The sequence below is a fragment of the Protopterus annectens genome, chromosome 7.part0 (assembly GCF_019279795.1).
Source record: "Protopterus annectens isolate FY-2018-M chromosome 7.part0, PAN1.0, whole genome shotgun sequence".
Taxonomy (NCBI): domain Eukaryota; kingdom Metazoa; phylum Chordata; order Ceratodontiformes; family Protopteridae; genus Protopterus; species Protopterus annectens.
The window spans coordinates 1,999,393,560-1,999,410,916 of record NC_056739.1 but is presented as its reverse complement, the minus strand read 5'-3'; the positions used below and the strand labels follow the sequence as shown (position 1 = coordinate 1,999,410,916).

At 37.7% G+C, this 17,357-nt stretch overlaps 1 protein-coding gene across 3 annotated transcripts in view; it reads left to right on the top strand.

Moving 5' to 3' along the window:
* The window catches only part of LOC122807296 (collagen alpha-1(VII) chain-like), a gene marked incomplete at its 5' end in the record, with an annotated part of 1,562,855 nt that overhangs the window by 585,848 nt on the left and 959,650 nt on the right, over positions 1-17,357 (top strand). For all 3 annotated transcript variants that reach the window (XM_044078425.1, XM_044078422.1, XM_044078423.1), the window contains 1 exon segment: positions 1,487-1,522. In XM_044078425.1, the coding sequence (XP_043934360.1) occupies positions 1,487-1,522 (36 nt within the window).

Below are 17,357 nucleotides of genomic sequence, written 5' to 3'. Positions count from 1 at the left end.
CACTCTACCCACTGTAGCCAGTGCAGGGATATAGTGTAGTATACCTTAGTCTGTGTGTCACTTATGGCTGATATGTACATGGCTGCCCCTAACACTTTGTCTGTCCTCAATTTCTTTTTTCTTCATCCTTCTTTAAAGGAAATTGACCTCTGGTGGTGCTTCAAACAAAAGAGGACAGTGAAGTCATTTGTTTGTTAGCTAATGATAGCTGACCAAAGAGCCCTCAATCTGCTGTATAAATGTCACTGCCTTAAAAATATTGCATGGATACACAACTAACAACTGGTCTGTCTCCTCTATCTTTCATTCTTCAATTTTAATACCAGTGAAATTGATAAAATTACTGAATGAGCTTCAGCTATCAGGTGATTCTTTTACAAGTGTTATTCTTTATTAATTAAAAGTAATATTAAATAATTGTAATAATTATGAGCAACCAGCCAGTTTTGCACATTTATTATTTGCCTATTTGATAACTTATTTTGTCTTTAGGGTGAATGGTAATATTTCCATCTCAGAAACCATCAAGTTGTTTTTTTTTCCATCTGAGAAACAGAGATGTTTTGCATTGGATATAAGTTGTGAATAGAGGAATCTGTTTTATGATGAAAGCTGTCATCGTACTGGAAAATAAATGATCAAGGAAAACTTAACACAGCTAATCCTTTTGTTTTGGATACTTAGAGCATAGGGAGTATATAGCTATTTCTAATATGGAATATTTCATCACTGTTGTTCATCACTTTGCAGCTGAAGCTTCATTTTTGGTGTATCCTGTTCTACTGTTACTCACGCTTGCTCTCTGTCTAAACATGTACACACACACACACACACACACACACACACACACACACACACACACACACACACACACGTGTGTGTGTCTGTGTGTGTGTGTGTGTGTGTGTGTGTGTGTGTGTGTGTGTGTGTGTGTGTGTGTGTGCATATATATCTCATTCAAGTCTTTATTGCCTTTATTGTATACTTCCAGTTAACACCTATAGCTCCTTATGGCATCCAGACCTTTCTTGGGTCTGACATTTTAACTAAGTAACTTACCAGTTTATAATAGGCAAAAATAGAAAGGCAGGGATGTATTAATAAAATGACACTAACATTGTTAATCTAGGATGTTGCACAGTAGACATCTTGATTATATTATGGTATGCTTTTTCAGAAAATGTAGGCTATAAGAGGTGCAAAACTACACACCATGTAATTGTTAATGATGTACATACCCAGGGAGGGTGAAATAATGGTTAAGGTGCTTACTTTAAAGATACAAGTTGCAGGGTTTGATTCTCACATGGCTTAAATTAGCTCACAAAGGCATTTAGCCTAGTACGTTTTTCACTTAGAATGATGTAGATAATTCACATGCATGGTTACAGTGGATGGTGTACTTTTATTGGTTATTTTGTTGTTAAAATTGCTATCTTGAAAATACAGCAGCTAAATGTATTTATGTTTTTTATTCATCTTCTAGGGTGACAAAGGTGAAACAGGAATTGCTGGACGAGATGTATGTATCTTTTTCCTCATAATTTTTACAAAATATAAGCTATTCAGAACATAAACTGACAAAATAAATGTTCATATTAGAATTATTGCTGCAAAAGTTAAAAAGCAGAGCAAATATGTATCTGATTCAACTAAGTATCAGAATTCACCCCCAGATGCCCCATGCTTAAAGCACAATAAACCTGCTTGCAGCAGTGTTATTGCTATACCACTCCTCTTTTTAGGGTATTAAGAGATCATAATGGTGGCATTATTTTCCTTTGAAATCCCAGTCTGTACAATGTACAAGTTAATACTTTTTGAGAGATTATGAAAGGCCCCCGTGACTGTCATTCAGAGAGAAAAAAACTGAAGAGGTGACACTGAAAAAGAAATCTGGAGGTTATTTAATACAGCCCCTACGATATCCACTTTTGTTAAGAAGACTGTCAGGCGTTTAGTGATTGCACTGCTGTGACATACTAATTGTCTAGCTTTCTCTGAATGCCAGTGTCTATGAAGTAGACTTTGGCTGCCAACATTAGCAGTATGTCAGCTTTTTAACTTCCAGTCCGGCAGATAGAGGATTAAAACCAGGAGCTCTTAATGAACTGCTTCTGGTAGTCCAGGGGTTGCTTCACTCGGTATCCATTTGACTAATGTATGACTTTAAACAAGTCACTTAACCATACAGTACACTGAGGACATTGAGAAATTTAGCTAGGCTCCTCAGTAGTCTCCATGACAGCATGCATTGAAACTACCTCTTAAGAAACACCTGCTATTTCAGTTATTTGAGAATAAAGCTTACAGAACTCCATTGTCCCTTTCCCAGAGTAAGCGGTTTGTCATATCTTGTGTGGGAAATGTTAATAAATTTCTTCATGGGTGTTCACTTCATCATCACTGAAATAAATTTGCATCGCTTTGCTCACACTGGTGAATATTTTTTGCTGATTCATGTCACTTATTTAGACTCACTATCTGCCTTATGACTCCATGCCTGTATTTTGAGATCATTTATATAATGGGACAAAGTATACAAAAGTAAAGGAAAGCTAGGATACATGGTTGTGGAGACTGCCACTGAGGCTAGAGTACAGGCTAGTAACATGAACACAGCTAGATATTGTCCCGGTACAGGCTAATAACAAACATGGCTAAAGTAGTGTGCACTAGTACAAGCTAGTAACATGAACATAGCTAGAGTACTGTGCACAAGTACAGGTTCACATGAACATAGCTAGAGTACTGTGCACAAGTACAGGTTCACATGAACATAGCTAGAGTACTGTGCACAAGCACAGGTTCACATGAACAAAGCTAGAGTACTGTGCACAAGTACAGGTTCACATGAACATAGCTAGAGTACTGTGCACAAATGTTGGCTAGTAACTGGAACATAGGTATTGTACAGTGCACTAGCATAGGCTAGTAACTTGAACATAGCTAGAGTACTGTGCACAAATGTTGGCTAGTAACTGGAACATAGGTATTGTACAGTGCACTAGTATAGGCTAGTAACTTGAACATAGCTAGAGTACTGTGCACAAATGTTGGCTAGTAACTGGAACATAGGTATTGTATAGTGCACTAGCATAGGCTAGTAACTTGAACATAGCTAGAGTACTGTGCACAAATGTTGGCTAGTAACTGGAACATAGGTATTGTACAGTGCACTAGCATAGGCTAGTAACTTGAACATAGCTAGAGTACTGTGCACAAGTACAGGTTCACATGAACAAAGCTAGAGTACTGTGCACAAGTACAGGTTCACATGAACAAAGCTAGAGTACTGACAAAGCTAGAGTACTGCACACAAGTACATGCTGTGGATTTGACTATAACTACAATTTTGTGCACAAGTACAGGCTAGTAACATGATCGTAGCTATAACCCCACTATAGCAAGTCCCAAAATATAGAGACTGAATGACTGATGGAACAGACTTACATATATGAAGTCTGAGATGCCATTTCTTGGAATATTTCTGTTTTCTCTGATTTATGGAGAGTTCAGAGTTGGTATATATAAGAAGTTTGAGGAGTGTGGTTGCTTGCCCCCCCCCCCAAAAAAAAATAAGTTTAATGGAGAAATGTTGATTTTCAAAATTTACTCTTCTCCTGTGTTTTCGGTCTTATTTTTTTCAGTTTGTCAGCACTCAGCATTTCGAGTGCCAACATTTCAGTAGGGAATCTATGGATCACCAAAGCAATCTTCTTGCACACCTGTCCTGTAGTCGTCAGATGTAACTCTCAGAATAAAAGCTTCTCGTCAGCACATCAGTTTGTTTCTTATTGTCTGGCATCTAAACTTGTTGATGACATAGAAAAATGCCAATAAAAAGAAGACAAGACCCTCCCTCCACAGTTTTTTCTTGTATTGAAAGAGCCGGTGACTGAGAGTATTGTCTTTCAACAACTCATTGCGCATCCATTCTGTACCCACATCATCCAGAATTTACATCAATGGTAACTAACAGGTCACTGCAATCAACTTTAAGGTTGATTAGTTGTTTTCCTTTAAAATAAAATGAATGTGTTAAACATATTTAATTTGTCGTCCAATGAGTTGTTGAAATTCAAACCCAAAGATTCATATAGAACCCTAGCTGTCACATTAAGGGCTGTTTCACCCATGTGGAGCCTCCAGATTCCTTAGTCACAATGTGGAACAACCTCATTACTGGTTAATTTGCATGTCTCTTAATCACTGTTTGCTATCTTGAATGCAGGCCAGCACTTTCCCATGGTAGCTAACAATGATGGCTAAATCATTCCCCATATGTTTCCCTGTTGTCAGAATGTCCACAATGTCTCTTATTTACCTGCCCTGATAATTCACAGAACATTACAGTTCTTAATGCCAGACATTCAGATTTCACACTTCATATCCTTCAGGAAATGCATGCTAGTTCAAAAGCCTGTTTTCCTACTAATTTTCTATATTTAGAGGAGTTCTCAAACTTCCTTCGTGATTTTGTCCCAATGGTTTGTGCAAATTGCCTTATATTGTAATATGCTTATGTAAATAAGCTGCTGTCTTTTTTTATACATTTCTGTTTCACTTGTTCAGCAAATATGGTTTAAACCAAAGATAAAAGACATGGCCAATGACCCAGAGGACAAAGTCCTGATTTTAAGGTTATTCCTTTCAGTTTGGTCTATAATAAAAGAGATCTCCAGAGAGACTGACCAGGGATGAGAAAATAGCCATCCTTCATGTCTGTCTCATGATCTTCTCATTTCAGGAAAAGGAAAAACAACATCTTGAAAATTAAATTCAATTAAAGAAAATGTTAACATCTTGAACTTTTTGTACACAATATATTTGTTTGCTCTGTAGAGCAGAAAAATAATCAGGTTTAACCTCCCTTCTGATCTGACCAATGGGTTTCAGGAAATGTTTGGTAAGTAGAGGGCTTAATAAGAGAGAAGAAAAACTCTAGTATGTACCATTGCTCTGCTAAAGTTTTTGTCTTGCTGGCACTTCATACCTTCTCCTGGCAACGTAGTCAGTATTAAAAGCTATCCAGAGAAGCCCTCAAACTGTTTTCTTTGAGTTAAGGGAGCAGTTGTCTGTCACTTCTGCTGGGGCTATAAGTTTTTCCATGTTCCCTAAAAGGCAGGAATTGTCATGGATTTATGGACTTAAGGATCTGAGTGGCTTTTTCCAAGATAACATTTCAAATCTTACCAGTTTATTCACATCTTTCCTTTCTTTGAGTGGTAGTGACAGTCGGCAATATGTGTATTCATCAAGCACTGATTAATCGACTGACAGCTGTGAGATGGCTTTATCACTGAAAGCCATTTTCAACGATCACCTAACGTTGCACTTTCTTCACTGGTGGTATATATAACGTAGGGTGTGTTAAGAGACTCCCCACACACATGAGGAGGTACAGGGGGTTGTTCCTATGCAAAAAAAAAGGATTTAAAATGTGATCACATGGCTTTTGTGGCATTACTTTCAGCAATTTGTCCATCAAAGAATAATCCTTCAACAAGTAATCACAAATCTGTGGCAACCACATAGAATGCTGTCGGTCCTGGGATCAGACCCCAGAGAAAGGTCAGAGTTGTCCCTACTTATTGAGTTATTGTTCTAAACAGAAAGTTTTTTTGAGGAAAAATGCTGTATAGTAGTTAAGACTAAGGAAAGAATGCATAATTTTGAATACTATCATTGATGGTTAATAAGTAATATTTTGAATAGAAACTGATAATATGGAATGTATACATTTGTAGGTATGCAGTTATAATACTGTAAAACAGAATGAGAGGAGGTGAATCCATTTTTTCAGTAATGTTAATGAATAAAGTAAACAATTAGATTGTAAGTAATAACAGATAATTCAGCATCTGTGTTGCATAACAGAACTGGCCTGTAGTTTGCTGAGTCCTCCAGACTCCATTTCCTTTATGCTAATTCACCACTTCCACTACTCTGTTCAAAAGTAAAACCATCTCTGTATTCCATATTTCTCCAAAAACATTTTGCTAACATATTCCTCACCCCTAATCTGACAACCTTATAAAAGACTATGGACAACCATCTGGCCCTCCTGTTTCTCCCCTTTTTGTGTATCAAATTGCTTCCACCAGGTCTCTAACAGTCACTTTTTTATTTAATTCCTCTATCCTTTTCATCATCATCATCATCATCATCATCATCCACCACAGATCCCCTCCATTCTTCAAAGAACCCCTCCCCAATGACAATCCTTATATAGTTCCTAATAAACTTTTCAGAAAAAATCAACTCCTAAATTGTACCCTCCCACTTCAAACCCTGTATTCTCATCTTTAGAATCTATGCCTGATTGCGTAGTCATTTTACCTCCAAACCAACATGATAAATTCAGTCTCTTCCCCTACTCCATCATACTGCCCTCCTTCTCTCTCTCTCACTCTCTATGTTTCAATGCTTGTCTGCACCTTTTCCACCCTGTCTAACTCCTCATTTAAGCTCATGATCAAAAAGGTTCATAAGTTCATAGTTACATACTAGGCTAACAATTACCAGGGCCTTTATAAGCCTAGCCATGAAATCCAACCAAACTGTGCCCCTATGTATCATGGGCATTTATTAGGCTAGGGTATGTTACTTATGAAGTTTCTAGAGGTTATGTGGGGGAAGGGATATTAGTTTGGGCATTACTGTCTGCCTCTGTCTATCAGAGACATGGGAGCCAGACCCAAAGTGAATTTTTGATTTCCCATCCAGTGATCAAGGTTACACTTAACAAGGGTTAGGGATGGACTCTGCTTTATATATATATATATATATATATATATATATATATATATATATGGGGAGCCTGTTCAATGGAATGGGATCCTCTGAGACATATCTGTCTCGCCAACATGTCTTTTTTTATGTCACAACCAAAATGTAAATATTTGGATCTAGTGATTCTGATGCCATTTGTTTTTGCAGATGTGTAGAAGGTCATCCATGCTCCATTCAAGAATGCATTGTATGTCGGGCATAGATCGTCTCTCAGTGACCTTTAGGAGACAGAGTATAGAGCTAGGGCTTCAAGGTGATCATTATAAAACAATGTGTTTATACCCTGGATTCTCCTGGTAAGGAACCTTTGTAGGTGTTGCAACTGATGCATATGCCTGGTCAGGTACATGCCGAAGGGGGCATTGTACCCAATGATGGATCTGATAAGGGCCAAGTAATGTGACACTGTGACTTCCTTGAAACTGGATACTATGCCCTTACTTATAAGTTGGCTGTCATAAAATGATTTTCTTACTGTCCTGGTCACATGGTGATGAAAAGCCAGATTACTGTCTGTATATGCTGCCAGATCCCTGACTACTGGGTCAACTCTTAGGGGTATGTCATCAATGAAGTAATTAGCCTTGGTGGCATTTTTCACAGAAGGCTCAGTAATGCATTTCTTGGCATTGAGGTGTAATCTGTGACTTTGGCAGCAGTCATTTGTCTGTGTTAGACCTTCTTTAAAGATGTTTGTGACATGGGGGATGATATGATAGCTCTCAATTTGCATTAATCTTTGAACTCAGTCAACTAAAGGCATTAACCTTTACCTCTGAGAAGCAAATGCCAAATAGGAGAGTTCCCATCATGGAGCAGTGAGGTACCTCACTGGTGTCCAGTCTGTTAGAAGAGGTGGTATCCCTAATCACAACATCCTGAGTCATGTCTGTGAGCCAGCTGGCAATCCAGTGAGTTAGCCTAGCCAATTTCCCTTTCACAGGTGAGACTCTGTACCTTGTGTCTGTGAGTTGGACACCTTAGCCAATATGCTAACCCCTCCCCTTGCTCTTCTCACTGCCCCTTTCTTAAATCCTATTGTTTTTATTTTCTCTGTTCTGTACCAGTTCACTCCTTCCTCCCTATATCCCATCAGCTTCATCCACAATGCAGCTTTCCCTTGCTTACATTCTTGAATTCTAGTCTCTTCTTTTTCATTTCTATTCCTTTCTAACACATCCTCCACCATGCCCTATAGTGGCCTCACTTGCTCTAACTGTCATAGGTTCGGAGGTTCATCCGAGGTCGATGGCCCTAGAGCCTTTACAAGCCTAGCTGTGTAATAACCCGAGCACCCTTACTGACCACTGTTAGATGGTCATTGTTAGCAGAGCAACTCTGTGATCAGAATCACTCTGTTAACAATGACCATCTATCAATGGTCAACAAGGGTACTCAGGTTATGTCTCCTCTTATAGAGATTCTGCCTCCAACTAATAATCATCCACCTACCCCAGTTGTACTGCGTAATCACCATCAAGTGATCCAACACACTCCTAATATCTACACCAGTATCTTCTTTATCTACCAGTATTCTGTCCAACCTGCATGCCTACCTGCATTCATTCCTACTTTTAAGAATACTATGTCTCTGCACCCCACCTCTCTCTTCATAATTCATATCTCTTCTCAATGCTTTATGATTTCTGACACTAAACTTTACTCTTCCATATAAACTGTCAAGCTCCAGGGCAGAGCACTAGAGTAAATCTTCCCCCGTACTATCTTATGCACTTACCTCTTAACCTTCTCCATTGCCCCCAAACATGCCGCCACTGTATCCATGCAGTCCACTTTCAAGAGACAGTAAGCAACCATTACCACCCCTTTCTGCTCATGCATACTCCAACTCATTACCCACCTCCCTTAAACATTATACATTCACTACTTTGTCATTTCAGCCAACCTTTGCCAAAATCTTCTTGTTCCCTCCTCCCTTACTCAACCCCACACCAAGTTGTACATCCTAGTCTGTAATTTCCTAGTCTTTTACACAGTTTTAGCTCTTACATGCTTATTACACTCACAGTCTCTCTCACTAATTTAACTAACACCCCTTCTTATCTTGTAGGATTGTTTACACCCCCATGTTCCATGTTGCTGTGCTAAATCACCCAAGCACCCCTAGACCTATCCACTACTCCTTCAGAGCTGGGCATCCCAGTCCCTTGAGTATGCCTTATCAGCACACCAGCCTTTCCCTTCAGGACCACTGGTGGTTATTACTATAGGCCATCTCTTAAGTTAGTAGCCTAATATAACAACTTCCCAGGCTAAAGCCTCCATTCTCTCCTTTCTTCTACTTTCTACCTCTGTTTCCTCTTAAGAAGACCCATAGCACATCAGGTACAGCATATTCTACAAAAATCATATCTTCAACACAGTATACCATTTCATCCTCCAATCTTATAACTTTATTTGCCTGTATAAATGTATTTCTTTTTTATTAAAGCAAAAGAAATCATGTCTTCCAAATATATAACAGCAATATTACCCACGTCTTCTTAATATGTATGCATAAAAATAGCAGTTGCATATATAAATATTAGGCTAGCTGCCCTTGTGGGTCATTTTAAGCCTAACCAATTTCCTTCAAAGGTGAGAATCACCCTGTATTTTGAGTCTGTGAGGTAAACACCTTAACTGTTATACCAATCCCCAACACCCAGACCTCCTATAAAATATAAACCAATGATTTGTATGGAAATACTAGGCTATTATTTTGCAGGATATTACAAGCCTAGTGAAAAACAGAGGTCAAAATTAAACCCTCCGCTGTGTATCTATTAGGTAAAGGCCTTAACCATTATACCTACTCCTCCTCAATGGAGCCCACCAGAACTTCCCATCATTGCCATCCATTATAACTGCACTTTCTATTCACATAGAAAAATACCAATTCAAGCAAATGCAAAATATGCAGCAGCTTTAATATCAGTACAGCACCCTATTATAGTTATACATCCACTTATTTTCCTCCCTCAGTAATTCTTCTCCTTTTTGTTAAACAATAACACTTCCTGTAAAAGTATTTTAAACACATAAATGGTTATACTTTCTCTTACCTGCTTTACACATACAAGTTAATACCTATCAGCCACTTTCATTTCCCCCCACTAAGTTCAGTTTTTAATATTCTTCCTCTGATTTTTCACAATTTTGTGCTTGTAGTCCAGCAGTCACAAATCTGCAAGCCCCACACCTGCTTCATTAGTGTGGAACTCTAACAGTTCACTTTCCCTGTTGTTGCTACACCCATAGGGTTCATTCTCCTTTACTGCAACTCTGTAACAAATTAGTTTCCTCGTCTACTGTTTTGCAGTATTACACCTCATCCTGCTAAGTAATTCTGAAAACAGTCAGGTATATCATTTCACCAGAGTCCATTGCATTTTCAAGGGATCCATAACTGTTGCCATCTCTGCTGGAAGACATTCCATAAGTACACATTTCTTGGCCATTATTTGAGACCATTTTCTTATGCTACTTGCTTCCACAGCCATTTCATAGTACTACAACTGTGCAGTTTAACAATGAAATTGCATGGTTTTTGTAAATGTCTGCCTCATTTTCCCATCTGTGAATCCAGTCCACTTAGAGATCCAGTCTTGACAGTATTTAATCATGAATCAGACCCATTCATGAATCAATTTTATTGGGTCTGGTACTTCTAATCTTTACTGTATTTTAAAAATTGTACCATTTTCCCCACCAGATGTATTTTCTAGGTCATCCTGCTTATTTATCAACCAGTCTTTTTCCATGCTAAGTACTTTTATCTCCTCCTTCCTCTTCACTGTAAATCCAGCTCCTAGGCCTTGCTCACAATTTCCATTTTTTTTCAATGTAATTTACTGCTACCGTTGTCTAAAGATCCCACTTCCTGTTCTTTTACTTCTGTTATGCTATTCACTATATCAGGTATAGCTGGTTTAGATTTTGAGTTTTGTTTTCTAATAATTGCTTTTTGGCAGCTACCAGAATTAAATTTAATATGGCCTTACTATGTCTAGGCAATTAAGATCCTGTATCCCAGCTCAAAAAAGCTAACTTAGTTACATTAATTTGCTCACCTAGTATTCTTGACAGAGTGCTCTGTAGGGAATTTAAGTCCACCAACTCATTACATTCCCAAAATATATGTTCTCAATTTCCTCTACCTTTCATATCACACCTCCAACATTTGCCATCTACCTGAGAAAAAGGAATCTGCTTGGAGTATAAAGTATCTATGCAAACACTTTCAGGCAAAAATTCTAAATATTCTAAATTTTGTTGCATATTTCGGAGCCATACATATGTCTGCCCACTGTTTCTTTGTGAATTGCATAACTAATCTTACTTCCCAATCTTTTCTAACCTCTTCTGATTAATTCCTATAGTTATTATGCAAACTTTTAGATGCCCTACTAATTATCCCTTTTTAATAGCAGCTTCTGTTCTAGATTTGCCTAAAAACTTAACCTGTGCAGGTCTTCTGTTTAGGATTAGCCTTTCCTTTTCTCTTTGTCTGTACTTTGATATCAATCCCTGATAGGCAAGGCAATCACTAGCCTGCAATCTAAATATCTTCTTGGCCTTTTCCCATTCTTTTACATTTCCTTCTCTAATTATTTGCTCCCATTACATTGGTTCCTTTACCATCTTACTCCAGTAAATTCCAGTCCCCTCTTGTCTGTTCTTTGTACCCTTAATTGCATTCATCCCTATTGGCAGAAACTCTTTTCTCCATTCTCATGTTGGCTTAGTCCTTAGTATACTTTCTGCTGCTTTATGAACATAATATTCTGTATGACTGCTGTTATTCTCCTTAAGGATCTGTATCCAAAATCTCATTCTTTCTTTGTTTCTTGAATTTACCCCCTCCCCCCGCTTCATCATTACCCTTTTCTACTTTGAATTGTAAATTTCTTCTTGTGTTATGTATAAGAACCATAACTATGAACCTCTAAAATATACCTTCAAATCAGGTAATCCCAAACTTACTTGTCCTGTTGGGAGGATCAGCTTATCCCACTTCAATCTTGCCCCCTTCCCTTCCCAAATAAAATCCTTCAGTTCTTTAATTACTGCCCATGAGATCTCCTCTGGTTGAAAAAATATGACTGGCGTGTGTATAAAACTAAAGGGAATAAAAACATTTTACTGCTTGTATCTTCCTATCCATATCTATATGCAAGAGCTTCTAGTTTGTCAGTTTTTGTATTATCTTTTGTTTAGTGTCTTCCCACATATCCTTAGCTGCCATAACCAAATCCTTTTTAATCCATACACCTAGATACTTCATTTTTATCATGTCCAAATAAATATGGGTATTATTGGACCAATTCATGCATGGTATATAGTTTATAGTTATAATCATTATTTTATCTTCATTAATTTTTTATCTCAAAAAAATGAACTGTCTCAGAGTATTCCACATCACTGGTATGTCCTTTTCTAGGCTCATCAGGTACAAACTAATATCATGTGCAAATAAAGCCAACTTTCGTGAACACCATACCAGTTATATCCTTGAATTTTTGAGGCCTTTATTTTCTTTGCTAATGGTTCTAAATATAATGCAAATAACAGAGAAAAAGGACACCCCTGCATGGTTCCTCTGCTCAGACACAACTTATCAGAGAGGAAGCCTCCACTTTGATTTTAACCTCCAATCCCTCATATATCCTTTTAATTAACCTTATTATTGTATCAAGACTCACAGTAACAGCTGCATTTTGGGTTTCCCTGCCCTCCAAAAATAACAGTAAGATTGTTAGTGTAGGATATCATGCAGTATAGAAAATAATTACTGTTATGTCACTTATCATTCATATTTTCATATTTATGTTCATATTTTCATAACTGAGAGATACAGGAAGATTCATTGTCAGTGTCCATTTATATTAATACTATATCTGAGATATTGCTAGTTGTATGGTAGCAATTATGAAAATAAACTATTTCCATATATGCTTAATACTTAAAAAAATGACTTACAAACCATTGCATGACATCAGATGAAACCTGTGACCTGTGATATTGCTGAAGAAGGCTTTCTTTGATATTTGTAGAGTAAGTTGAACATCTTGAGAGAGATATTCAGTGTTATGTACATTGCTAGTTATTAAGTATATGTTTTCATATTTCTTTAAATATCTCAATAAACAGGCAAATGATGCTTCTTATATGTACATTTTGCAAAAAGCACAGAAGTGTTATGAGTGGTGTTCTTCAAACAGCATAAAGACAAAAATTGTATGATATTTTGTATCAATGCTAAAGCATCAGCGAACGGAGGCAACATTAAGAAATACCAAATTTTTATCACTGTGACCATTACAAAATCGGTACAATAAAAAAAGCAGCACAAAATAATTAGAATCTGAGGAATGGCAGATACTAAATTATGTTTTCAATTTCCCCACATTTACAAAGCGCATAGCTTTGTTTAATATGGCACACCCTTAGGTAAGAGCATATATGAAACTGTAATTGCATTGGTTTGTAGATTTTAAATTGACTTATTATAAACAGTGTAAACCAGGTTTCATAACTGTAGTCCACATAAACCTAAGCAAAACTAGTTCTCAGTTGTTTTTTAACAATGTGTGCTGAGCTTCATTTCAAATCAACAGATGTTATGTTTAAGTCTATAAAGACCATTTGTTAGTGAAGATCCCTGGGATTCATTAACGCTTACACTAAATGTATACTAAGTGTACACCGTTCTGAGTAAAGAGACAACACAGGCATTGCTCACAACTTCTTCCTCCTAATTTTAATTTTCCTACTGATTTTCTTGCAGCATTAAATACTGAAGGGGATTCAAAAAGGTTGCTACAAATTATAGACTGCATGTACACTTAGTGTAATCTTTCTGAGATGTTCTTGATTACAGATCTTGTATAATTAGTGTACACCTGTTGTGCCCGTAAAAGAATCTGTTCCGGCTGTTTGGAATATACATTTATTTTATTTTTATTTATTTTATTTATTTGGCATTTGTTTACCGGGAAAGTCCGACTGGCCATGAATCCCATTTTCAGTAGAGGCCCGGGGAGAAAAGCTCCAACATACATCGTTCAATTAATAAACTACATAATATTATCACATGAAGAGCAGTAATAAGTAGCAGAATCAACATACAGGATCAGAAAATCATACAGTGAATATTAAACAACAGTCATAGGATATTGAACACCTAGTAAAGTATAATCAATAGTGATAACCAGTGGTAAAGATGTTAAGCATTTTAAATATGGGCAAAAGACTACGAGAAAGGAAAGAGATTTTGCAGTTGGGAGAGATTAGGAAATGGAGTTAAAGTAGGGAGCTATCTGAGAAGTAACTGGTGCTTTGGCTAATAAGAGAAGGGAAGAGAGGAAAGGGGGAAAAGACGAGCAAGGAAAAGAGAGGGAAGAAGAGAGAGAAAGGAAGAGAAGGAAGGAGTAATGGGTAGTGTCAGCCTGCTGTAAGACATGTACAGAGCCAGGAGTTAAGGAGAAATCTCTTTAGAGATTTCTTTCAAAATGTGACTGCAAGGCTTTGCATTAATATGTCCCTATTCCTTATGTTACTGTGTAATCTTGGTTTCCTTATTTTTGGGCTTATTAGACTCTGGAAATGTTGATCTTTCCATCCCTTTGGAACTATATTAAGAAACATGAATCCATGAATACACCAAGAAATTTGCTGTAGCTAAAGATATTATATCACTTTTGAAGTGGAGTACCTACCAGCGCCATTTGTTTTTATGTTGTGCTTTCTATTTATTTATTTTTATTTATTTATAGTTTATTTGCCAGGATAGTCCACTGGGCCATGAGGAGCCCATTTTCAATGGAGTGCTGGGGAGAAAAGCTCCAGAAAATTACAAATTACAGATTTAACATGAGTAAGTTATTAGAGAAATGTAATGTGCACAAATGAAGCAAAATTAAACAAATAGAAAAACACATATTAGTAGAATGCATATATTAGTACAATGCAATAAGAGTAATATTTACAAACAGTCAAAGTTTTAACAGTTTATCATATTAGCACAATGCAATAACAGAAACAGTCTAAATTTTTTAACAGTTATATTAATTCATGCAGTTAATTTCTAGGCTACTGAATTGTTCCATTCTAGGAGTTATGCTAATTCCTAGAGTTTATTAGGGGTATAAACAATGGGAGGCTATTGAGAATTATAGCCATAGTGTAGGGAGATTATGTGAGGTGGGAACTAGAGCATTCTATTGACAAAAAAATCTACATCTGATGAATCAAAATTCATAATTTTAAAAAGTTTATATTACGCAGTTCCATAAAAGATAGATACAGTGTTGGGCAAAACAGTCTATCCCATTTTTGAAATGAAGTCTTAAAAATAGTCTGCTACCTGCCAATGAACAGAAGCTGGCTCAGAGTTATTTTACATGTGTCACACTCATACAAGCTTTGAATAATTCAGTGTTTTTTCCTTAGTAATTATTTTTATTATTGTCTTTGTTATCATATTGTTAATGTGCTGCCTTTGGCTCAGGTCCTAGCTGAAAAAAGGTCCACAGACTAGCCTACCTACACACTTAAACAAATAAATACATAAAGGTAGATTATAAGCTGTCCAAGTAAGTACCAAAATAATTCATGACAGTTGTCTTGTTTACATTATTCTGCATTTCTGACTGCACAGCTTGTGCACTGATTTCATAGACCTATATGTAACAGTATGGAACTGGTGTATGATAAATCCCTGCAAGGGAGCATTCATATACATGGCTTACACTAAACTGCTATTTCAGAAGAAGAAGAAGAAAGGTGGATAGCCATCTAGTATTGATGTATGTTTTACATATTTTCCTGTAAGTATAAAATCCAAAACTATATAAAGGATATGTATATTTTTTACAGTAGAATTTCCTGTGTGGCATGCTCTGTAATTGGCCAGTAATATGAAATTTAGTGTAGTTCATAGGTGTTTACTACGCTAACGGCCACAAGGACCTTTTTAAGCCTAACCATACATCCCAAATCTCTGACAAGTTCTGATACCCTTGATAAGTATAAGCCATGGGGCCTGGGAGGTGAACCATTTACAGGGTACCTGTGTCCATTAGAGACATAGGTGCCAAGCCAGGGATGAATTTCCGGTTTCTCATCCAATTGTTCAAGTTGCACTTGAATTGGGTTAGGGAGGAACTCTGCTTCACATGGATGGGGAGCCTGTTCCATAGACAGGGTAGTCTCTGGGATACATACCTAGCTCTCTGTCAGGTCCTGTTTATATCACAAGCAAGGTTTAAGTCTTTTGAGTGGGTAATTCTGGTGCCATTTGTTTTGTGGATATGCAGGAGGTCCATTAGAGTGGGGTCTGACAATGCCCTGTATGCTAGACATAGATCCCCCCTCAAAAGCCTGTAGGAGACAGAATACAGGGATAGGGCCTTGAGGTGGACTGGATAGGACATTTTACTTGCACCCTGTATTCTTTTAGTGATCAACCTCTGTGGACGTTCCAACTGTTGGATATGCCTGCTTAGATACATACCAAAGGGAGCATTGTACTCAAGGATATGTCTGATGAATGCTGAATACAGTGGAACAATTACTTCCTTGGACTTAGATGCCATACCTTTGTTTATAAGTTGTGCAACATAGAATGATTTCCTCACCACTGTAGACACGTGATGGTCAAATGCTAGAGTACTATCTGTGTATGTCCCTAAGTCCCTGACTACTGGGTCGACTCTAAGGGGTGTGTTGTCAATATGATAGTTACCAGAGATGGATGATTTCCCAAAGGATCCTATTATGCATTTCTAGCCATTTAGTTTTAGTCCATGGCTCTGACACCAGTTGTTTGTCTGTGTCAGCCCCGCCTGGAGAACATTTCTGTCAGTGTGAGATTCAGTGGCAGCTCCTAATTTGCAATCATCAGCAAATTTAGTCAGCCAGAGACCACTGACATTTGCCTTGACTTCTGAGAGGTAAATTCCAAAAAGGAGTGGTCCAGGAACTGATATCTGAGGGACTCCACTTGTAACTGGCCTCTTTGTAGAGGAGGACTCCCCTGTTCTAACTTCCTGGGTCCTGTCTGTGAGCCAGTTGGCTATCCACCGGGTAACCTATGGGCTTGTACCTAACATCCAGAGTTTGTCAACAATGCCCAAGTGGGGTATTGAGTCAAATGCATTGGCCAGGTCAAGGTAGGCAGTGTGAATGATTTTGCCCTGATCCATTGCTTTGGTTACCTTCTCAAAAAAGTCCACCAGGATGAGTAGGCATGATCTGCCCTTGACGAAACCAAACTGGGTTGGGTCCAGCATCTGGAGGTTTACTATATCTCTGTTGATCATCTCCATGATAATTCTTTCCATGGCTTTACATGTAAGACTAGTGAGACTTATGGGTCTGTAGTTTCCAGGGTCTGTAGATGGCCCATCTTTGTGCAGAGGAATGACTGTTGCCTTTCTCCATTCATGAGGCACAAAGCCTGGTTGGAGGCTACATTTAAATAGTAATTCCAGAGGCCCTGATAGGTCATGTTTCATGCTATTTAGAAGGCATCCTGGGATATTGTCTGGGCCCATTGA